The 25,417-nt window shown below is 33.8% G+C and overlaps 1 protein-coding gene across 3 annotated transcripts in view; it reads left to right on the top strand.

The window, feature by feature from the left end:
* The window catches only part of LRBA (LPS responsive beige-like anchor protein), a 575,445-nt gene that overhangs the window by 536,939 nt on the left and 13,089 nt on the right, over nt 1–25,417 (top strand). For all 3 annotated transcript variants that reach the window (XM_033134087.1, XM_033134086.1, XM_033134088.1), the window contains 3 exons: nt 2,539–2,601; nt 7,562–7,717; nt 13,533–13,700. In XM_033134087.1, coding sequence (XP_032989978.1) covers nt 2,539–2,601; nt 7,562–7,717; nt 13,533–13,700 — 387 coding nt within the window. The remainder of the gene's footprint in view (nt 1–2,538; nt 2,602–7,561; nt 7,718–13,532; nt 13,701–25,417) is intronic.

Here is a 25,417-nt window from a genome sequence, read left to right as displayed (position 1 = left end):
CAACCTCATATATGTAAAGTGATTTAGGGGAAGTGTCCCTCTGCTGGAGTACCACTTATGGTCCATCTGCTGTCCCAAGCCCCAGCTCACCTTTCTGTAAGATAAAAGCTTAGGGGATTGCATATGTTTTGCCAGTTATTTACCTGTCATTCTCCCCAGTGAGGCTCTTTGTGTCTGTACCTTGTGTCACTAGTGGTTTTTGTTCCGACTCTCTGGCTTTACAGTATGACACAGCAGCTCTTCCCCAGATAAATGCAAAGAATAATAACATGATACAGGTATGTTATTGTTCTACAATGTGATCTCCAATACTGAGCTACACCTACACCTAAAAATATTAAGCATTCGTTTTATTAAATCTATGCTTCATTTAAGATATATTTACATAAATCTGATCTTTCATCCTATCGTGTGCTACCCTTACCTGTCAGTATGCCTTGATTTAAAACAAATGTCAAAAATCCTTAACAGTTTTTCTTCAGTGAATATCAAATTTATGTTACACTTTTTTGTTGTTGTTAGTTTAGCTTCTGGTTCTTTCCTGAGAATCCGTGATTTCCATAGCTTGTTCATTAGACAGCTATAGCTTCTGTCATTTTTTCACTAGTGTCTGAGTCCTGATTTAGAAAAAAATTCATCTTTATCCTTTTTTTCTCATTCAAAAGCCCTTGTACAACCTCAAAAAAAGAAATTATAATAACAGCTAACGTTTGTAGAGTATTTCCTAGGTTCTGAATACAGTTTTGATCACGTTATATGTATTAACACACTGAATGCCCTCGACAACCTTAGGAGGTAGACTCTCTATTTAGGTTAAATCACATAAAATTGCCGCTTTTATCAGTCAAAATGTCAGGTATTGGTAATTTCATATGGTTTAACCTAAGCTATCTAACCCATCACACAGATCAGGAAACTGAAACACAGAGACTACACAACTTGCCCAGCGTCACACAGTCAGTCAGTGGCAGAACTGGGATTGGAGGCGTGACCCAAACCTCTCACTGACAGTTTGGTTTCAATGTTTCTATGATCCCAGGTTCTCAGAGAAGTAGAGAAAAATCCTCAAGGTATTAGTGTTAGTACTGGTATTACTAGTGGAAATGATACTGTTGGGTAAATCAGAAGCTATGGTCCGTTTTCCCTGATCGTTCCCTGTGTGTGTCATGTGATTTCTTTACTGGCAGAGCCAGTCACCAGCAAAGACAATGCCTTCAGTAAAAAAGAGTGAGTCATATGCCTTCCTTTTTTCAGCTACTTTAAGTTCCTATAAATATTCAGCTATAGTTGTTAGTGCTAATATTGTACTTACTCAGTTATTTTATCAGTTATTTTGTCTTCCAAACATCCTTGAAAAGTTTGTATTTACTAACAGGGGAAATGATGATACAGTAAATTAAAAAATAATCTAATGAACTCATTGGAATGTACCCCATTTTTATTTTCAATCCCTCGAGGACAGTCAGAAAAATATCCTAAAATCTGGTGGTATTAGAGCTGATACAAACCAAGCAGTTTAAATGCTTATGAGTCTATAAAAGGCAGATACTGACCAGGATGAATGGCTGAGTCATTTGGGGAAAATAACTTGGAAAAGGGCCCAGAACATAACTACCAGAATTACAAAGCTGAAAAGATCATCTATTCCAAACCCTTCATTTGGGGTTTATGATTTGCCTAAGGATGCATAGCTGGCCAGTGACAGCTCTGGTTTGTAGTATACTTCCTCTCTACCTAGGTCTCCTACCTTTCACAGGGAAACAGCCTACAAAATCTCTTTTCAGTTACAAAATATAAGTGTGCCCGAATCTTTAGAATCATTTTTGAGAATTGAGCAAACTATTCTTAGTATGGATTGATTTTTGCTACTCATTTACTTCTGAGAGTATTTTTAAATAGAAACCATGGATATATTAAATATTAATAAAATTTAAAAAAAAAAAAAAACCTCAGTCAAACCTTTAAGAGGATATTTCAGTCAAATGCATTTAACTAAAACATTTATCTGTGGATAGCTTTCTTTATTTTTATTCAAACTTTCAATTGATTGATTTTCAGTGATGGATGAAACATTAAATGTTCCCTGACTTAGAGCCTTCCCTTTCTCCATCATAAATTGACGTTTTTGTGGATCCTTTGTGCTGCAGCATTGAAAACTGCCTTTTAAAGAAGTAACCAAAAAAGTAGTATTTGCTACAGTCAGCAGATGGTTGTCACATTTTGTTTTCAGCGCGCTTTACCACTTAATTTTGTTTTGTTGCAGCATCAGAGGTTGCCAGTCAAGCATCTGCTATAGCTTATGGCTGAGGACTGGAGCCACTGCTGATGGCACATGTTCAGAACAGCACTAATCTAAAATAAATGTTTAATAAGCCAGCCAGGAAAGCACCTGGATGGTTTTCCTTTCTTTAAATTTCACAAAAATGTTTGAGAGATTTGGAGGTTGGAAACAATTCTACGTAAGACTTGACTTACGCGTTTTTTATGTAGTTTGTATATGAAACATAATGCTTTTTTTTTTCATCTTGTGAATTCCAGCTCATCAAGGTGCTGTACAGGACCAGCCATACCAGCTGCCAGTGGAAATCGATCCTCTCGTAGGTCTGTCACTTCCTTCTGTCTTTGCGATTCATTAAGCTCTGTACGGTGGCCCTGAAGTGTAGATTACAGTTGTTTTTCACTTGCTGGTTGCTGGGAATGGAATTTTCCTGATAAACCATTTGCATGCAAATTGGAATGCAATGAGCTGTGGCTATGCTGGTATTTCATCAACTCCCCCTCTTGGTTTGCCTAATTTGAACAGGCCTAGGACGAGTGTCACTGAAAATTAATATGGATGCTGTAATAATGTGTGATTGAGAATGCGCATGAAGTACTGTCAGGATAATATTGGATCTTTTCATCACTCAGACTTGTTGATGAGCAGGAGTGAGGCACGTGGTGATGAATTGGTGCACCAGTAATGTGATGGAGCTCCTTTGCTAGGGAAATTTTCATAATAACAGTGGGGTTCTCAGCAGCACTGTGTTGTGAAAAATAAAACTGTAGTGCCACGGTTTCATCATTAAAGGAGATCAATCCTTTCTTCCTGGACCCTCTGTTCAGTCTGAGGGGATTAATGTGCAATTGCAAAGCAGTTTCAAAGTTGAAATATATTGCCTTCCCAATGGCAGTGTTAAGATATTTGTATTCATTTTCCTAGGGTCCTACAGCCCAATAAATTGCCATTGGAGGTTAAATTTGTTCAGGGCAGGATAAAAAAAGGAAAGGGAGGAGACCAGAAAGAGTCATTGGGATGAAATGAGCGTCTGCAGGGGATGACTTAGAATATTTAATTGCTGTTACACTTTTTGAGTAGGTTAGTTGAAATCTCTAGTTTAGCATTTTTCATTTTGATGGCTGGTGATCTCAAATGTGGCTTCACTCAAAATGTTAAGCCTTGATAGTAAAGATGCTATTCAGTAACTTTTAGAATACAGCACTTCATTGCCTAACTCTAGGGGTACGCTATTTACATGAGTCTAGGGGTATGCTATTAGCATGGATGTTTGGCTTGTAATTTTGTCAAATTTCCTGGCACAAGTAAATTTGTTAGAATTTTGAAGTTTTTAAATAAAGCATATGAGTAAGCTGATTTATTATTTTGAAATTCAAGATGTTCCCTATGTATATGTCACCCTTTTTGTCTTTGAAACCATTGTTTCAGTAGACGGGTAAATTGTCACCATTTGCAGATGAACTGTCAAGATGAACTAAAATAACCTTTAGCTGAAAACTAATTCATTTATCATTTCCCCAAATATAAGCAGAGATTTAAGAAGTAAATCTATATGTAGGATAAATACTAATCTCGTTCCTAAATCTTATTTTGCTTTAAGTAGCCATTATTTGCTATATATTTAAAAAAAAAAAAATGTTCACTTTGGTAGAGTTTTAAAGTCAGGAAAATAATAAAGCCCATTTGCTAAGTCATTTAAAGCATTATTTCTGAAGTATAGACTTATTGTTTGCCTTAAAAGTTGACAATGAATATCCTATAAAGTCCAGTTAAATGAATTCAGCAGTTGTAACCCTTTAGACCAGGCATGGGTAAACTTTTTTGGTAAAGGGCCAGGTAGTAAATATCTTAGGCTGTGTGGGCCATAAGATATCAGACACAACTACTTAACTCTGCTATTACAGCACAAAACCAGCCATAGACAATATATAAGCAAATGAGCATTGCTGTGTGCCAATGAAACTTTATATACAAAACCAGGCACAGGCCACATTTGGCCTGTGGCCATAGTTTTATCCCTGCTCGAGATCGGTGGTCATCGGATTGTTTGCTCTATGTTCCCTAAAATAATTGTTCAAAACCATGAACCTTCCTACACCTTTTAAAATTGACATCTGAAAGTTTGCATCACAAGTTTAAATGGTTGCAAAGTTTATAATTTCTGGCATACTGTACAAAATGTTAAATATATCCAATGGAATCTAAATAACAAAAGGAATTGATACTCAACATATTGTTTTTGAAAATACATTAAAAAGCCGTTAACAGTTGAAAATTTTACATTATTCCTTTTCCGTCTTGAATTTGTGTTTTCATTTGACTTCCCATACACAATTTTAGCTTATATGATTAAAAATTATAAATTTTAATAAACATTATTAAACAAAAAACAATATTTACTAGAATAAAGTATTTACGAGAAATAAGTATTCAAACAGCTCCTGTATTCATGGATAAACATTATTTGTTGCTAAATGAGACAGGATTTATCAACAGTTCTGTCCTATTTTTTTGTTTTTTATGGATGGAAGCTCTGAGGAATGTCACATATGAAAATGGGAAGAGTTTTAACAATGTCACTCAAATCTTTGAACTCTTTCTGGGTTACATGACAAAATTCATATAGTGAACTATTAAGAATTATTTTTGTGGTCTATCATTCAATGATCATTTTAACAATCTATCATTGAAACTTATTTTTAGTATATGTGCTGCCGAAGCGAGCACCATTGACACTTATTTTTAATGATCCATCAATTGACAGCCGGATTATATCCTCCTTCTGTTTCATTGAAAGCAATGATTTGGAAACCACCTACCTTGCAGAATGATTTGATACCTACGCACTCACTTTTCAGCATCACGTTAGTATTTTGAATTGTCCCTTTATTTGGCTCTCGAAAGATTTTTATACCCTGAGGTCAAGCACCATTTTAAGATTCTGGATAGGAAAGAAATATGCCTTTATTTTATCTAGTGAAGAAGAGCATGTGAAAGGGATGGTTAGAAAGGAAAACTCTTGGGAGGGTTCTCAGGCTAATGTATTTCAGGCAGGAGAACATATGAAAGTTGAGGAACTAGAAATTGATTCCCTTAAAACCATCTGTGCCTGTGCACCCCTTGGGAAATCTTAACATCCACCACCACCACCACCACTACCACCACCACCATGACCACCACCAGGGATATGCATGCCCTAGTTTAAAGACTGCTTATCTAGATAAATATATCTAATTTTCATTAAATAAAAATACTTTCAGTACTGAATCTCAGGAGGTTTACCAGAAGAAAAAAATGAGATAAAGAAAGGCAGTTGTGAGATAGGTAGAATATTTAGATTAGATTAGATAGATAGATAGATAGATAGATAGATAGATAGATAGATAGATAGATGATAGATAGATAGTCGTAGTGTTAAATTACAAATAAGCACTTACTTAGAAAATAGTTCATCTGAATGCTGAAGGGACATCAGCCTTTACCCATAGATACTTTGTGCACGCGCCCAGATCTGTAGAACGAGGGAGGTCACACCAAAAAAAGGGACCAGTATGAAAGTATATCATAGGAGCGAAAGTCAAATAAAAGGTGACAAAAACTAATATATTTATAATTTTCATGTAGAATAAAGTACTGTAATAATCAGTATAGAAAGTACTACATACCTTGTTTTTAATTGCTAGGTTTCTTGGAATTAAAAACAAACAAACAAAAAAAACTGAATTGTATAACACAACTTCATTGCAATAGGATACTGAAGTCTCTCTGTGATACACTATAATACCCATAAAAGCTTTTCCTCATCTGTCAGAAACTCCCGTTTGTGTGGAAGGAGGCCGAAAATGACCCCAAACTAGAATTCTGCCTTTTTTACTCCTGCTGTCACCTTCTAGCCCATTAACCCCCCAAAAGTACATAAAGCCTACTATCAAACAGTTATATAAGAATCATACCTGTTTAGTTGTGCAGTCAGACACTAGCCGAGTTTGCAGTATTTCATGTGTATATGTGCATGTTTGCTTTGTTGGGTATATCCTGAGGACGGGATATTTTATTATTCTGTGGCCCTCATGGTTCCCAGCAGAGTACTGGGGAGTAGTTTGAACACTTGTTTTCTTCTGTATTACTTTCTGAGCCTTCTATTAAATTGGCCACATTAACTTAGTTATTATATACAATAATGCAGATGTTTTCTTATTTTTCATTTTTTTAATAATGCATTTATAGTATTTAAAAAAACACGAAAGACTATGCTACAAAATACATAATAATCAGATACAGAAATTTTGTTTGTTCCAATTTCTGGTACAATCAAGATTCTTTAGCCACATAAGAACCATTATTCGTATTGGAAAGTTGGTGTGAAATACTCCTTGGATGACTAGACGCAAAGCTTTCTATGTTGTTGGCCTCATAATGCCAAAAAAGGCATCTCCATGAAAATTCCTCTTCTGGTAATGCCATACTGGGATTTCTCCATACCCTGCATTTCTGCAGGGTTTTTATCCTTCCCACGTGCTCCATGTGGGTCTAGGTCTGACCTCTGCCTTGTGACAAACCCCGTCTCAGGTGCTCTGTAGCACTTGGAAAACACACTGCTAGGCTGTCTTGTTTTATTGCTTACCTAAGGAGTAAAAAAAAGTGGCAGTGTGCTGTGCTTCGACGTTTTCAATTACAAGTATCTTTAATAAATCGTCATTCCATCCTTTCCTTACATATGCAAGTGCAGCTGTAAACAGGGGAAATGGGAGTTCACATCTAGTCAAATTAAAGACCTGTTAAAGCCAAAGTAATACAAGATGCTACAATGTTTCAAATATATGACATTTAAATTCTAATCTCTCTTCCTTGTGACAAAAAAAGTTAAAAGTAATAGATTGTCACAACATGAATCCATTCTCATGGCGATAGATGTAATGAGATTGTCAGAAACACAAACCTAACTGTGATGCAATCTGGAGGTTGTAATCTAGTTTGGTCCTGCCCAAGAGCTGGAAAAGCATATTCTGAGAATTGTATATGCTTTTAAAATTGTAGTACGCTGTTATTTCTTTCCTCTAGGCAACATTTCTTACTGAGATGTTGAATTGAGCTATCCACATTCTTCCAACAATCAGATGTGGTTTCCTATTTGGTTTTTCAAATATTACTATATTTAAAATTAAAGATCAAATATTCTTACCCTGCAATGTGTCACGTCTCCTCCCTTACTCCCCACCCCCAGGATGACAAACTATAGGATTAGTAACCTTTTTTTTTTTTTTTCTTCCTCCATTCTCACAGCCAGCAACACAGGAATGCACAGGAGGCAAATCACTGACCTTTTAGACCAAAGTATTCAAGTCCATTCCCAGTGCTTCGTCATCACATCAGACAACCGTTACATTCTCATCTGTGGCTTCTGGGATAAGAGTTTCCGAGTCTATTCTACAGACACAGGTAACAGTTATTTCCTTCTTCCGTGAAGTAAAGTTTACTACAGGTAACACTGAGAGACTTAGAACACATTCTCATCTTCTTCCTTCTAAAAATTGTATAATTCTAAAATTTGTAAAAGAAGGAAAAGACACTGTTTTTTCATTTCAAGTAATCTATATGGTCCACTACTATAGTCCACTATTGATTTAATTTCAGCATGTTTTTAAGAGGCAGTGTTTTATGGATTGTCGCCCAAGCCTCATACTTGTAGAAAGAATGATTCATTTTAAAACCATGTGCTGGTAAGTAAATACCATATCCACATGTATATGCGTCGTCTGAAGGCAAGTGCACACACACATAGGTGTATTTTCCCACCTGTGTGTTATTTAAAGGATTTTTTCCTTCCTGGAAATTCTCATTATGTGTATTTCTTGGGAATATTTTGCCTTCACCCATTTCTGCATAGACTCTTGCTGAAAGCTGCATTATCATGAAGAAAAGTAGTTGACTACTGATATTATGTGTGACAGCTCTTGTTAAAATATAAAAGTTTAAGTCTGTATATATCTTTGCATGCATGACCCTAAGGACAAACCACCAAACTCAGTACAGCAGTATCACAGGAGACCAAATCTAGTAAATGTTTATAAATTTCTGCATATAGGAAATTGAGAAACATTGAAAAACGTAATGGAGTCTCGTATTTTAGAGACATTAGAGGATTAAATAGACTTATAGTAAATATGTAGCTGACTATGTAAAATAATTAAAATTAGACATTAATGCATTAAAACTTGATAGATACTGTAAAAGTAGATATTTCAACAAAAGCAGGGCTCTACAAATATCTTGATTAAATAATGTGGGACTAGGAAACAAAAAATTTAAATGTTGTGAGAATAGGAAAGTCGTTTTAATTGAAATTTCTAGTTTATTAAATGTTTCACGGTAAATCATCTTTCAGTCTTGTGAATCTTTATAAAATGTGTGAGTCCCTGCTCCTGCCTTCATAAGTATAGTGTATGGAAAAATTAATTGCTGGTTATTCAAGGAGTTTGTCCTAAGTATATTTTGATGATAGTATTGTAACATAGCTATGAGAAAGTAGAGAAACTAGTTGAATATGTACTGTTCATAAAATAAACCCTAGAACTTGTTTGTGGATGTGATCTTGTTTATTTTTTGTTTTATGGAATTGATGATGTAGGTTTTCTTTATAATTTACATCTTTATTCTTTAGATCCAGAAAGAAAACATCATCATTCAAGTCTTTCTGATTAATTGGGCTTCTACTACATGTTTGGGTCTATTAGGGTGATTGCTGTTGACCCTAAAACTCCTCTAGAATTCTTTAGTAATGCAATGGGATTGATAAGTTTTCCTGAAATATATTTATTATTATAATGAATATTTTTTTCTGATTTAATAATCAAATTTAAATTTTAACCTTTTCTTTCACTGTTTTGGGAATAACAACCTTAGTATTCTTTGACCTCAAGTTTGGCTTCATTTTTCGCACAAATTGTCAGATTAAAATTGTTTCATACTCTCACAAGATTTTCTTAAACATTCCTTTAGATTGCTTATTGGGTTTTTTTTAAACATTGTTGAAAATTATTTTTCAATTTGTAGCCTTTAAAATTTATTATTTTGGTTTACAGTTCCATTAGTTTGGGTAATGTAGAGTTACATAACTACCCCGACAATTAAAATTCAGAGCAGCTCTGTCACCCCAAACTTCCTCTCCCACCTCAACCTCTTCGCAACTACCGACCTATTCTTCATCTCTACAATTTTGTCTTTTTCAGAATGTCGTATAAGTGGAATTATATATTATGTTAGTCTTTGGTTTTGTTTGACATTTCAGGATTTGGAGTTTGTTGTCATTTCATATCATTTTTACAAGGCAGTGAATATTAATATTTGTGAAATAAAGCTAACTTCACTTTTGTATAATACTAATTGAAATAATTCTTACACTCACATACAGTTCTTTAGAGTTTACAAAATTCTTTCACATACATGATATTGTTTCAGCCTCACAATAACTGTGAGACAGAACAGGGCCCTTATCCCCGTTTTTCAGATGATGGAAACTGAGGTTTAGAAAGGTTGACTTGTTGAAATTTGTATAGATAATGGTGACAGAACTGGGCATTGGAGCCAGCTCTTCAGACTTCAAATATAGCATTCTTTATGATTATACCATGTTATTTCATATAGGTGTTGCCTGTCAATCATTGGTTAATTTGGAAAACACTGTAATTTACTAAGTTCCTAGTATGTCTGCCATGTTACATTAGACTTAATAAACTACATAATATTTATCCTCTTTCCAAAAACCTACTTTATTGTTTTTAGAAATGTGTGTGTGTAAAACATTTTCACAAGAAGTAGTCTTATTTTAAACTTCATTTTAATGGACCTGACTTGGCTTATACAGTAAAAATATTTATACTTGCCAGAAAAGTTGTGAAAAAAATCTCAACGAATAGTTGTAGTGTCTTTCTTAATATCTTGTATACAAACTCTCATGCTAGTTTTTTTTTTTAAATAATTTCAGTTAGGGTAAATATGTGTTTGTTTTTATGACAATAGGAATATTAAATACATTCTAAGTTTGGCAGACAAGCAAGGGAAATATTGTATGCTCAATAATATATAATGGCAAAGCTGTCACAAGTGTTGAACTCAATTATATTTTAGCACATAAGCTCCCCCCCAAAAACAATCCTTATTAGGTTTGGGAAAGGGTGGGGAAGAAACACGGTTGTATCAGGGAAGTCTTTTAACATAAATCATGTTTTCGGGACACAACCAGAACAGCAGAGACAACAATAAAACCTTCCCTCGGCAGTGGGAATTATTTTCAGGCCACATTTTAGATTCAGTGGTGCAGAGTCCTGAGCTTGATTTTTTCTTTTCTTTTCTACTTTTTTTTGAGCACAGCTGTCAAATAAAACATTAACTAGAAAATTTGTTCTGTCAAAAAAGGGATATTCTCGTGCTTGTGGTAATATTTGATATTAGTGTGTGGAGAGGTAGACTGGTATTAAAGGAAACAAAAAATAAAGGTTGAGGAACACTTATGAGATTATCAGAAAATAATTTACCAAAAGAGCGCAGGTCTTTATATGCTGTGATTTATTTAGGAGGAGTGGACCTCAACCTCATAGCAATAACAAATATTGCTGAGGAAGGCTGCCAGAACAGGAACAAGTACACTTAAAAAAAAAAAACAAAAAAACAATGTTTTCCAGAATTGCGCCGAAAGTATAAATTACAGAGAATAAAATTAATGTCTATTAGAATATGAAACCCTTTCGATGTAAACACTTAAATGTCACACTCCCTCATTTTGGTCTTCCCTGATACCCACTCTAAATTTGTTCTACCTTATTATCCTCACTGATCCTCCCTTGTATTTTTATAATACTTATCACTATTCCTAATCATATATCTGTTTGTGTTCATTTAATGTCTGTCTGCTCAACAGACAGTACGTACTATGGGGGCAGGGACCACGTCTCCGTGCCATGTCTCTTTGCCACTATATAGCTGTAGGAAGGCCTCATGCTTGGCACTTAGTAGGTGCTCAGTAAGTGTTTGTTGAATGGAAAATAATTGTGATGACTTTTTAGACAAAAATTAAACCTCTAGGAAATATTAGTTTAAAAAAGAAACCACAGTAACTGCGTATACATTTTTCTAACACTGACATCATAGATACATAGTGATTGATACCTTAACTAATCAGAGTTAATAAATGAATCTTGGCTAATTCTGCCACTATGTTTAACCCATCCCACTTTTACGGATCAGTCTTTCCACTTTTCCTCACATGAGTTGGAGATTAAGCAAGGTACCAAGTGAATAGCTGCTCTTTTGCAAGTCTCCTGGTTTCCTCTGTGCCACCAGAGCTCACGTATCTAGTTGTAGTTATTTTGCTCATTCTCACTTCGACAAACCCACTGAGTTGATGGATATCAAATCCTAAATAAGCCTTCTCTCAGTAACATACTTAAATCAGTCCTCTAGTTTGCATGCTCTCAGCATTCAGGTATACACTGAGTCAGAAGTCACTGCACACTCTGTGATCAAAACCATAATTGCAGTATGGTGGTTCCGTTTCCCTCAGTAGGTAAAAGTCACTGATTTAACCTTCAGTTTTCTAATTTGTAATGAGTGCGCCCAGCTACCTAACTTTTTTGTTATCTTTTGTAAGTCCTCTAATTTAACCACACCCATTTTATCACTAAACCTCTCCACTCTGTTCTGCATATAAATTGGAAATTATGTGAAAATTATTACATTTTTTTCATATTTAATTTGCTCTTTTTCTGTTCCATTTTTTATTCTAGAAAGTCTTAAATTTTTCGTACATTTCCTTACCGCCATAGGTAATTTTTAAAATGAAATGTTTTGATATCAGTTTTAAAGGCTGAAGAAATGTAGTCACAGGAGAAAAAATGTACTTCATTAATTTTGCAATTTGAGATTGAAATGAAACGGATTTTAAAGTTACTGGTAGTAGTCTGTGCAAGAGGAAATGCATTGTATTTGACTTTCCATCTGATTTAAAGTATATTTCAGTATTTTGTTTCTAAATTTGCGTCATTTATTATAAGCTTTGGGTTTATTAAAATAAAAATTAAAACAATTTAATATAAATAAATTTTTAGTTGTATTCAGTATTATCTTGAAAAGTTAAATACACATAGTTGAGACCTTATCTTGTGCACAGGTTATGCTGTGTTCCACGTTAAACACACGAACTTTTTAGGCATATTAATTTTTTTCAGCTTAATGGTCTTTTTTCCTTGACCATTCGAATTATATTTTTATGACAGCACTGAAACACTTATTAAAAAAACTCATGATGAATAGTAAGGGTAGATTTTCTATCTCATTCGCTTTTGGATTCTGTGGACATTTCAAAGGAAAATTTTAGCTAGAAATTGTAGAGAAGGGCTGCTACAGTATTTAATTATTTGGACAAGCTTTTGTGAATTATAAACACCATCCATATCTGATTAAACCAAGATTCTAAAAGGTGGAGGCTTTACTTTTATTCTGACACCATTTTGTGAACAATTCATCCTGTGTGTGAAGCCCTAGACATGTGGAAGTTTACTGGGTTCCTCCCTGCCATCCCCCGTCATTACCATCAGATAAGCTGCCATAATTTCATCATCACCCCCGAAGGAATTTTCATCATTCAGACAATTAAAACAAAGAAAGAATGACTTGGCTCATGTAATTCGATTTAATAAAACAAAAGCTCTCCAAAGTGAGCTCTATTGCCCTTGTACAGGTCACCTAAAAAAGGAGAAAATGAAAAAATACATTAAACCTTTACTAATTCAGAGATGGGTTTGTATTAGTAAAGTCTGAATTGTACAGTACTTACAGAAAGGCAACTAAGTTTTGTATGGTTTTGAATCACTTAAAAAACGATTTTGAGTAATTTAAGAAATGGTTCCAAATAAGTGGTCTGCTGGACCTGCTTTCATCAGTAGATATGATTCATTTGTAATTTGTAGTATTCATGTATAATGATACAGTATCATGGTCCTTAAATATTATTTGAGTTGAAATAGTTCTTGCCTTTCAAAAATGTTATTATCATTGTTCAGTTGTTGTGTGTGTATGTGTTTGTGTGTGTGTGTGTACTATTCAAAGAAAACTTTTAGGTTGGACCAGATCAAATTTTATTGTAAAATCTGAATTATCAGAATCTGAGTTAATATGGCTTTATTATCTCGTAAGTTAAATGGTCACTGGAATTTTTTTTTTTAGTAGCAATTTTAAAGAAAATTGTTTTGTATTTCAGGAAAATTGATCCAAGTGGTGTTTGGCCATTGGGATGTTGTCACTTGCCTCACTCGTTCTGAGTCTTACATTGGAGGAAATTGCTACATTCTCTCAGGGTCACGTGATGCAACCCTTCTGCTCTGGTACTGGAATGGAAAAACCAGTGGGATTGGAGATAACCCAGGAAGTGAGTACAATTTATTTTATAAGTAAACTTTTACAAATGATACGTAATAACATTTTGCATTGAAGTTATCTTTTTCATCATGGTGAAAGTGAAACTGAATTATCAAGTAGTTTTAATTTCTTAGTTATAATTAAAGAAAGGTCTAGATAGCCTCATTACTGACATTTTGTGACCACTGATCATTCAAATCCAAGCACATTTTTCATGTTATACGTTATTCTTATGATCTGAAAACGCTAGTTCTTCATTGGAAATAGCTGTCATCACATAAAATAGAGGTGTTTCATTCACGAACAATAAGATATAACATAAAAGAGCAATCACATCTTGTTTATTGAATTCATATTTTAAAAGAGCAAAAACATTATAATTTCATGGAAACAAATGAGTCTTTATAAAAAATATGCTTTCATTTACATATTAAAAGATAAAGCAGGTCATAAAAGGCCAATATGGAATATTCAAATTTACTCTTGGTTTTTCAGATGGGAAATGAAAATGTTCACCAACAGCCTTAAACATCTTTATGAAACTATGCTGAAGGCAGTAAAACAAAAAATGTGTAACCATTTAAAATTGTAATTCACAGAAGGCAAAAAAGGAAGCAGCTACCATTAAAACCAATCGCACACAGCTGCAGAAAAGAAATGGCTTTAGAAAAACACATTAAGAAGTAGGAAAAAACAATTAAAGGGACCACCTGAAAAATGAGAATTTAATTAAAATGATTATGACAACACTGAAGAGTTCCTGCAAGAATAGCTTTAGATTTTTACTTCATAAGGTAGAGCTTTTTAACTGCTCTTAAATATTTACAGTTTCTTAATTTAAAGCAAGTTGCAATGTATTTGGTTAAGGAAGGATCACGTTGTTCCTGATTACTTTACCTGAATCCTATGGCACGTACTTCTGTCACTCAGCCCCAAATTAGGAAACAGTCTGAATATGTTTAAGTCTATCATATTTTGAATTGACTTCTTAAAGTTGTGCTTATTAAATGTATAATATTTGTATGAAAGTGAAACCTTTTTTAAAAATGTAGTCGAAAGCCAGTACAATTTAAAAAGCATGTGCAAAGTATTTTATCAAGCTGTTTCTGCTCTGTATTTTGTTTGATGTGGTGTGTAAACATAATTTTTATTCAGTGAACCTCTGCTATATATTTCTTATTTTAATCAAAGCACAGATAATTTGCTATGCAAATAGAATATGAAAAATAACTTTAAGGCTGCAATGCTATGGGTTAATACAGTCTTTGTGATCAGATCAAACTTTAGTGTGTGTCTATCTGGGGAGATAGTGTACATGTGTGTATTTCATATATTTGCACAGACACACCCATTTTATGTGTAATTATGATAAAAACTGTAAAATATATAAACTTCGGGGATTTTGTTTTTCACATTCTTTTAAAAAGTACTTCACGTTCTTTTCATTATGGACCCTTACATTCTGCTCATTTTCCTTTCTGGCCTTTTAGGATGAGTGACTACTTTGAATTTCTTTTTTTTCCTGTGTCTGTAAACCTAGTTATCAAGATTCACTAAATTATCTCCGACAAACCTACATCTGACTAGATAATCAATATACCATTTTGTTAGTTATCTGAAAATATTTAGGAAGAACTCTCACTTGCCTTAAAAAAGTGTATGATGTTTCCTACACATATAGCAATCCAAACACAAGAAATTTTTTTGTTTGGTTTTTTTACTTACTTTAACCTAATCATGTTCTATATGTCATTACCGATGTGTATAAAGGCTTATTAGCTACATTTACACATAATTGTTATTACATTTCACAAATTTAAGTATATTTTAAAACTAGAAATATTCAGCCTTTCCAGAAGGGAACAATGTATTTATACATATTTAAATACCTTCTGAATCACCCTAGAGATGATTTTTACATGCATGTCCTCTTTAAAAAAATGAATTAAGTAGGATTAACCAAATTCGGGAGTTTGCAGTAAAACAAATCTAAGTTCTGAGTTATGCTGTGTTCCTTCTGTCTTGTCTGCGAAATGAAAGCAACAATAGTAACTGACTTAAGGTGTTATCAGAAGCACTGGGTGGTAAGAGCAAATAAATCACCACACAAACACCATCTTTTTGGCATTAGAGTGTATATTATAATGTTATTTTTTTCATAAAGCACTTCATCTATACCCTCTCATTGTCTGCAGTATGGTGGATATTAACTCCTAGTAGTGCTGGTAATGGAAAGGAAAAAATAAAAGAATAACATAACAGCACATCTAATAAACATTCTAGAAAATTTTCTAATACATTTTGTAATGTTTCTTGACTAAATTAAATTACCTTTCTCAAAGTGAACCCCGTCCTTTCTGGCCCTTTTCTAACATCTGATGTCCCAATTTAATTTTGCTTTAGCTTTGAAGGGTGAATCTGAGAGAAAGACAAAAAGACACTTTTTCATATAATGAGAATTTCCACATGTTATAGTAGAAAAATAAACAAGCCAGTCTAAGATTTTCAAAACAAAATGACATAAAAATACATATTTTGTTTTCTTTTTTTACCGTGTGTTTTAAAAATTCATGCAAGCTGGTTCGGATTTTATAAGCCTCTGGCTCATTGATGGCTCCACGATGCAGCCGCTCAAGTCAGCTTTTCAGAAGACTTTTAGGCTATGCTTATTCCTGTATTGTATCTGGGGGATGCAGTATAAATGACCTTTAAGAAATGGTTAGGCTTTTATATATGTAATTGAAAAGTGGTCCATAAATACACACATGCCTCGACTTAAATTTTTGAATTTAGATGTTTTTCTTCCTTGAAGGGAAAATAGGTAAATTAAAGAAAACTAGGGCTGTTTTTTGTGCATCTCATAGGGACTCATTCAAGTATTTTGTTTTTTTATTTCAAAAATCATGAGAATAAGCTAGTAATTTTACTTGCTAGGGTGATAAGCCTACACCATTTTCTACAAATCTTAGTGCTATATGTAAAATTGATAGCTTCATTACAATTTTTTTTAAATCATGTTATCCAATAATATGCACATTGTTTGAGCAAAAATCACACTAATTCTAATTGGATGAAATCTATTTATATATAGTGTAAGTTGGAGCTTATGAAAGGTTGCACATGTTCTATGAAATTTGCCTACATTATGTGGCAAAAGCCTTGTTTTCCTGTATAACAGAAAGGTTTTCAGTTTTGACTCTATTGTCCTGTGATTTTTATCTCCTTAAAATTCAATTTTCTCAATGAGAAAAAACATTAAGATAGGAATCCATTTAGTGAATTTTTAAAAATAAAATCAACCAAGAACATTTCAATGAAAAGTGTTTCCCACATGGAGGTATATCTGTTTGCCTGAGTACTCCGTATGTTTTAGGACTGAATCTTGTACACCAAAATGCTTTTCCTGAAATATTCATTTTTTCTTCAGAATAAGGCTATCCAGACTGTATATTTCCAAATTTTAGAGAAAATGTTTCCCAGTGCATTCGATTGACATTTAAATACTTTAAAACTTTGAAATGATCTTATAAGCAAGATAAAAATGTACAAAATATTTATCCACTATTTTTATGTTGTATTAATAGATCTTAAACTTAAAATTAAATGCTTATAAAGCTTTTAGAAGCAAGTACTTCAGAATTTTTAGGTATCTGAATAATTTTCTGTTAAGCCACAGTTGATTACCTTTGGAAGCAAATGGTTGCTGACTGTGAGGGTGATGCATAGATTTGTGTGTGTAGTGTTTCAGTAAAGTAGTTTTCCATTCTCACATTCTGTTTTTGATTTGATTGAAAGGTGGCATTTTTTTTTCCTCTTTGCAATCAGACATGCTAATCTATGTCAGCTTTCTCCTTTATGGGAATGGCGTCTACTGAAAAAAAAAAAAAAGAAACTAACTTTTTTTTTTCATAACACCAGGATTCTGTTCTTTAAGAATATTTCAGCACCGTTAATTAGAAAGAAGTTTTTATTAACCATAAGGCTAACACTCACAGACCACAGAGCTGTTTTTTAAAGTACTGTATGCCATAGCTGCCCTGCTTTTTTTCTCCGTCTAAAACTTCATTTTGTTATACTCTCATCAATCATTTAAGTCATTACCGTAAATCCTACTGCTGTTAATTTTACTAGTATTACCCTAATGAGACATTCCTGCTATAATTAAAAATGAATTCTAACTTTAAGGCATTCTAAATTTTTTTTTAATGAATTTAGAATGATCTTGCCATAGGACTATAAATACCACTGATATGCATAGACCACTCATCAACTCTAAGAAAAGTAGTATCATAATATGTCCAGGTGAATTATTTACTGGTTGCCTCTGTGCGCATGTCTTATGCATATGTATATTTTTGTGCACATATTTAGGAATTATGTTCTTATCATAAACCCTAATAGGTTTTACTGAGCGACTGATAAATCCTTATTCTTTGTCTTGCCAAAATAAGGTGGATGTAACACAAATAGTATTACTCTCCTGAAGTAAGTGTCCTAGAGCACCATCTGCTGGATGCATTTGGGGACTTAATGTTGGTAAATTTGAAAATCAGTTACTTGATAAGACAGGTGTACTTTGTTTTTAATTGCCTGCAATGTATTATTTATGGGTCACAAATGTCAAGATACGTACCTTTGTGTTGAACCATAGAGTCTGTAAAAGAAATCACTTTCTTCCTTCTTTTGTCCCTTTTGTACTAACCTGGATTTGGGACTTTATAATAAATATTTTAAGGAAGAAGGAAGCACAATATATGCCTAATGAGACAAAGCATCACAGTTTATCCTGAAATAAAGTCTTCTCTTACTGATCGTAGGTCTTCAGTCAGCTACAACTGGAGAAAATTGTTTGGATAACTTTAGCTTTAGATTCCGTATGTTCCCTAAATTCTGAATCTGAAAGCAATGCTTATAACAAGTATATAGCCTTCTTATACCTGGAATATGACTCGTGATCTGATTATTTGTCAAGAACATGAGTTCTTGTACGTATCTCATCAAGAGCTTTCCCTGTGCTCCCATTTTTGGTGTGCACTGCTGCACTAACACTAAGATTGCCCTGCATTTTTTTTTCCCCTTGAAGAATTCATCAAGTAGGGTTTGAAACAATATGTTGGCAGTGTTCGAGTTCAGGTGACATTAAAACTACATCTATGAAATTCTCCAGAAGGTCCAGGATGTTTAGTGCTCCATGATGTAATGCAGGCCCTCAAGGTCCAGCAAAACAACTCTGTATTTACTGCTTGTAACTAATAGTAGATGTGGTAAAAGGAATTATATTCATATGGCAAATGAATACAACCTTAATGTGCACCATATGCAGAGTGGTGGGGTGATGTGCCAATATATCACATTTATTTACCTTGTTTAGTTGCAGAGAAAAATGACTATACCATTCAGCCCGTAGGCTATGGCCATATAAATATGAACAGAAGAACTGATGATTTATGCCCTCAAATTGAAACTGAGTGTCTTCGTATGTAGACTTTCATAGTGCCACACCAAAGAAAGTTTTTGTCTAGTACTTTAGGGTCACGTAGGAAATTTAATTTCAAACAAATGCTGGAATTAATCTAAGAAGGTACAGATTCCCTTTAGTCAACTAAGTATCGTTGTACAGGCTCTCAAAGAAAATTTTGAATGTCTTCTTTCATTTAATTTGAGACTGAATATACTCTGAAATCACAGGCTACTTCCTCTCTCCCCTTTTTTAAGCCTAAAAGCGGGATTCTTTTGCTTTTAGAATATTGTGTAAGTGCATGTGTGTGTGTGTGTGTGTGTGTGTGTGTGTGAGAGAGAGAGAGAGAGAGACATTGTGGAGGTACTAAGGATACATTTAATTAATACCTCCTGGAAAAACATATTAGACTGATTTTACCACCTTCCAAAAAGTTGGCTTCATTAGAGAAATTATGTGACAGCTTTGTGCATATGTACCTCATATTGTACTTTAGATATTTCTGAGAATTGATTAAAAGAGACCCATTTTTTAATGATATTAACTACTTAAATGCCTCTGTTGATTTCTTTTACAAAGCAACAATTGCCCTATCTTTTAATTTTTTTTCCACATTCAAATAGATTGAGTCAGACTTCAGATTTGGGATTTGGAGTGTTTTTATAGAGGAAAAAAAGAATCCTAAGAAGTCTTACTGCCTCTCACGGCTTAGGGCTTCATGACTGTTGAGCTTTTTAGCTTTGATTATAGTTTGTAACTTTCTACAACTGAGAGGTTGCTTTTTTTTCCTTGAAGTGAGTGGAGTCAGGATTTTTTTTTAATTGAGAGAGAATTAACGTATAACTATATTAGTTTCAGTTGTGCAATATAATGATCCGATATATGTATGTATTGCAAAATGACCACCACAATATGTCTAGTCAACATCCATCACCACACATAGTTACAAATTTTTTTCCTGTCATGAAAAATTTTAAGATCTACTCTCTTAGCAACTTTCACATATATGATTAACTATAGTCACCATGAGTCACCATGCTGCACATTACATCCCCAGGACATATTTATTCTATAAGTGGAAGTTTATATCTTTTGACCACCTCACCTGTTTCCTCCACCCCCACCTTTAGCAACCCCCAATAAGTGCAACCGTACAGTATTTGGCCTTTTCTGTGTGGCTTATCTCAACAATGCCCTCTATGTTGTCTCAAATGGCAGGATTTTTATTCTTCCTTTCTTTCTTTTTTTCTCTTTCTTTTTCTTTCTTTCTTTCTTTCTGGCTGCACAATATTCTATTGTATATATACAACACATAGTCTATATCCATTCATCCATCCATATCCTGGCTGTTGTAAATAATGCTGCAATGAACATGGGGGTGCAGATATCTTTTCAAATTAGTGTATTTGTTTCCTTTGGATAAATACCAAGAAGAGGGATCGCTGGATCATAAGGTAGTTCTATTTTTAGTTTTTTTGAGGAACCTCCATGCTGGTTTTCATATTGGTTGCCCAATTTGCATTCACAGCAACAGTGCACAAGGGTTCCCTTTTCTCCACATCCTTGCAGCTACTGGGTATGTCTTTTTTGATGATAGCCATTTTAAAAAGTGTGCGGTGATATCTCATTGTAGTTTTGATTTGTGTTTCTCTGATAAGTGATGTTGAGCATCTTTTCATGTACCTGTTGCTCATTTGTATGTCCTCTTTGGAAAAATGTCTATTCAGATCCTCTACTCACTTTTTAGTCAGATTGGTTTTTTGCTATTGAGTTGTATGAGTTCTTTAAATTTTTTTAATATTAATCCCTTATCAGATATATGATTTACAAATATTTTCTCTATCCCATAGGTTATTTATTCGTTTTGTTGACAGTTTCCTTTGCTGTGCAGGAGATTTTTTATTTGATTTAGCCCCATTTATTTATTTTTCACTTTAGTTGCCTTTGCTTTTGGTGTCAAACCCAGGATGTTTCTAAAACCAAAGTTGTGAAAACCCTCTGTAGTTTTCATTCGTGCCTTACTTATGTATCTTTAACAAACGAACGTTAAAAATGTTCAGGAAGACATGACAAAGAATTTTGTGTGACATGGGTATTTAGGATAGATAAAAATAGTTTTTAATTTTAATTACTATTCATAAAAATCAATGTTGCATATCAACAAATATGAATAAGATTTAATTTCAATAACTGTTCTATCTGCATTTTTTATTGGAGGCAGAATTTTATAATGTTTATGTTACTAGGCACCCATATGCAGCTGTAAGAGCTATCAATGAATTACAGCCCAAGACAAGCCCCTCTGTGGGGAATCGAAAATGAAGTCTCAAGAAAGTAGTAAGAAAAAGTACGTTAGCTCAGTTTGATATGTCCACATAATGAAATGCTGTACAGCCATTAATGTATTTGGATTTGTAATATTGACGTGGAAGGATATGTTCTCTTTATTAAGCATAAAAGTTCACCAAACTACAGGTATAATATGATATATTCTAAATATCTATATCTGTATATATATATATATATATATATATATATATATATATATATATATACCTTATATATTCTATGTATATTGATGCATAGAAAAGTTTGGAATAATAGCCAGCAAAATGTTAGCAATGCTTATTTATAGAGAGTGGAATTTGGAGGCAGTTTTTCATTTTATAATTTATAATTTGTTAAATTATCTTAATGTTTTATGATACACATGCATTGCTTTGATAATCAGAGACAATAAAGATACTTTATTTGGGGGGAGAGACACCTAATTATTGTAATGTACCTTCACTTCCTGCTCTAGGCTTCTAGATGCTAGTAGTTGTATCAGAATGTATTGTTAAGGGAGGTTGGATTGTTAAGGGAGGTTGGAAAGTCTAAGAAAAGAAGGAACGGGGGAAATCAAAGTATAATTTCTAGACAATAAGCTGTTTTCTCCTCGAAAAACAAAAAACAAAAATAATGAGGACCACCACTAATTGGCATTTATGGAGCATACAGATATTATACTTTTGCTGAAAGGAGTATCTACAACATTGGGTGAAAATATGCATCATTCTCCTACTGCTGCTGTTGCTACTACTATTGTGACTGCTATGACTACTCCCAGATGATGCTTACTGAGTGCTCACGACATGCCGGGCACCATTCTAAGCACTTTGCACAGTCGCTCATTTATTCTCACAGTAGTCCTGTACGGTCACTACTGTTATCCTTGTTTATAGCTGAAGCACAAGGCAATAAAATATGCCTTGACTTTCTGCCCTGGGCCTTGCAACTCCCAGATCTTACTAGAACTATGAGAACTTGCCCCAGGTAGGTTAGTGCTGGAGCCTAGATTCAAACTCAGGCACTCTAGGCCAGAGGCACCAATCATCACCACTAAACTGCACTGCACTTTCAGTTTGATGCAACCCGATCACTAAAGCACTCTTAGTATTTGCAAAGGACAGTATAGAGTTAATTTTGTTATACTGAATTCTTATGAAAGTATGTCATGATAGGATTTTGTATTTTTTAAATATTACACATTTATATTTATACAATTATAGGTACAAACCTACACAAACCCATTTTCTAATGTAGTCTTAGAGGATGATTCCATTGTCATAAACTATATATTTCATATATAATATAACTATACTATTAATATATATCATAGAGGAGGAGAAAGATTATAAACTAAGAACTTATCATTGGTTTTTATACCAACGTCGTCTTGCATTAACAATTCTAATATTTTTTGGAAGAGGAAGCTACCAAAATTTACTATCTGATGGTTGCCACAGCCCAAATGCAGCTATGGCTTGTTTTCTGTGTCTATATGTTTAACCAAATTAGCATGTTTTCCCCAGAGACCATGATGAATGGAGAGGAGGGGAAGGGTTGGTGGAGACAGAATGAATAGGACAAATTTAAAATAGTTTCTCATTGCACAATTAAAACATCATGTTATAATTCCCACTGAAAAATTAGGAAGTTAATGGGACAGGTTTAAGAAACATTTAACAACTGACCTCATATCCGCTTCAGGAAAGTCATTCCTTTCTTGCTTTACCATTATGGTGAGCCACAAGAGAAAGCTTAGTATTCAGTTTTTGCATGATTTTTTTTCCCACAATGAATGTTTTGTAGTAATCAAAATGTAACTAAAATGGAACAAAAGGCGTGTGCAAAACAGAAGTATCCATTGTTAGGAAATGATTGGCATAAAATGTACAATATTTAGATTTTTTAAAATATCTACATATACTTAGTAACTGAATTATGTATTTAGGTTCTTAAATTTTCTTTCAAAATGAGTGCTCTATTGAAATTCCTTTTTTAAACAAAGCCAGGTTTCCTATTTTATTTTACCTAAGAGGTCAGATGGTAATAGATTTTACTAATGTGAAAAATTATGTCAGTTGTTTTTATCTGAGGACTTTTTGAATTGATGTTAAATATTCATTTTGTATAAAAATTAACTTGTAATAGATAGTTTGGACTTCTGTAATAAAGAGTCAATACAACATTTTGACCTTTCCAATTCTATTTATAATTTGCAGATTTATAGGACAGTCATCTCAATCCGATCCAATGACCATTTAAAATCAAGTCATTTACAAATACAGGCCGTATTTGATCCCCCTCCCTGTTTCCACAGTGCATTGCACATTATATATACCCAATAAATGTTAATAAGTGAAGGAACAAGTAAAGGAATGAATGAGTAAACACATGAGAAATGTTAGCTTCTGGCCCAGGAATCTTCTAAACGAGTCTTAATTGGAAGAATTTTATTTCTACAAACAAAACTAAGAGTAGGGAAATGTTGAGCCGCACTTCATTTTCATAATAGATGGTATGAAAAAAATGGTGAGTGGATGAAAGGGATTCTCTCTCTGCTAATAACATATTTAAACTGCTAATGAGAACTTTGCAATGTATTTTAAGGTAATTTAATTTTTATAAGACTGAGGAGACGGTGCCAGAAATACCAAGAACTTTATTCATTTTTTAAAAATGTAACTCAAAATTTGCCAGAAATGTGTGTCAAGTCTATTTTTACCTGGATTATTAATCCCCTTTGCCTTAATGGAGACAGCTCTCTTGAAATATTTTTCTCATTGGATATTTATGAACAGGATACTAGAGAAATTACTGTTTCCTCTTCTTTCAGGTATAACTTTAAGTGATTTAGAATTCATTTGATGGACAAATACACTTAGTGTTATGAGGGCACCAAAGAAACACATTTAATAAAAGCCCTTGTTATTCTGACGAATGCACAAAACAGTTCACCTAATATTTTAAAACTAGGTCCAATGTAAATGCTAAATGGGTATTATGGAGGAGATTGTGTGCTGCTTAAATGTAAGTTGGGTTGTTATAACAGTGTCTGTAAGTTAGTGCTGATATTCAGTATTGTGTATTGAGAAGACCACATCTGTAAGAACTGGTGTGTCCTGGTATTCGTGGCAGGATTTGGGCTGTCTTTAATCTCCTTTGACTTGTTCATCTTTCTTTAAGGCCATCCATAAAGATGCACTGAGTATCCTTTTCAGCCTTGGGTTAGGATTTGCATCAGTAGTCATAAACCTGCTCTCCGGACAAAGAACCCTTTCCTTTGAAGTAATTACTCACGCTTTTCAAAGCAGTCCAAGAGTCTATCCTCTTTCTCTTTTTATTTTTCTTTAAGATGAGTTTGAAGTGTAGCCCCTTAAACTAGCAGCAAGATGAATTTTTCTCTCAGCTGCATTGAAAGCCATGGCGATTTTTCAAGCACTAAGACTTTCAAAGGTTCTTAAGGGAATCTGTTCTGCTTTATGATCTAGCTTTTGGTAGATCCTAGTGTCTCAGAAAGCAAAAGTAAAGAATTTCTGTAACCATTAACTATTGCAAATTTTTATCAAAGAATGATCCTGTTATTTTTGAGATGACTTTTTTTCCCCTTGCTCTTTATTTGGTTTAGTGACTTCAGTGAGAGATGATGATAGCTGAGGGGTCTTTAAAAAGTAATATATGGCCAGTATTGTCTTCTTTGAGCTGATTTTACCCCCTAGGTATTAACTCCATGGGCTGCAAGTTGTTGGGAGGGACAGATTTAGGTGAGGGCTGCAATGAGAATGAGTTATATGGTTCCTAGATTTTGTTTCTAGGCTTTCCAAACAAATACATACCGATATGTAGGGATTTTGCCTTTCCATTCTGGGAGAGGTCATTGCTTGGGTTCTGTGATGCAGGATGATGTGTAACCATGTAGCTACAGAGAAAGAACTAGATTCTGT

This window comes from Rhinolophus ferrumequinum, chromosome 18 (assembly GCF_004115265.2).
Source record: "Rhinolophus ferrumequinum isolate MPI-CBG mRhiFer1 chromosome 18, mRhiFer1_v1.p, whole genome shotgun sequence".
NCBI lineage: Eukaryota > Metazoa > Chordata > Mammalia > Chiroptera > Rhinolophidae > Rhinolophus > Rhinolophus ferrumequinum.
This window is presented reverse-complemented; position numbering and strand designations above follow the sequence as displayed.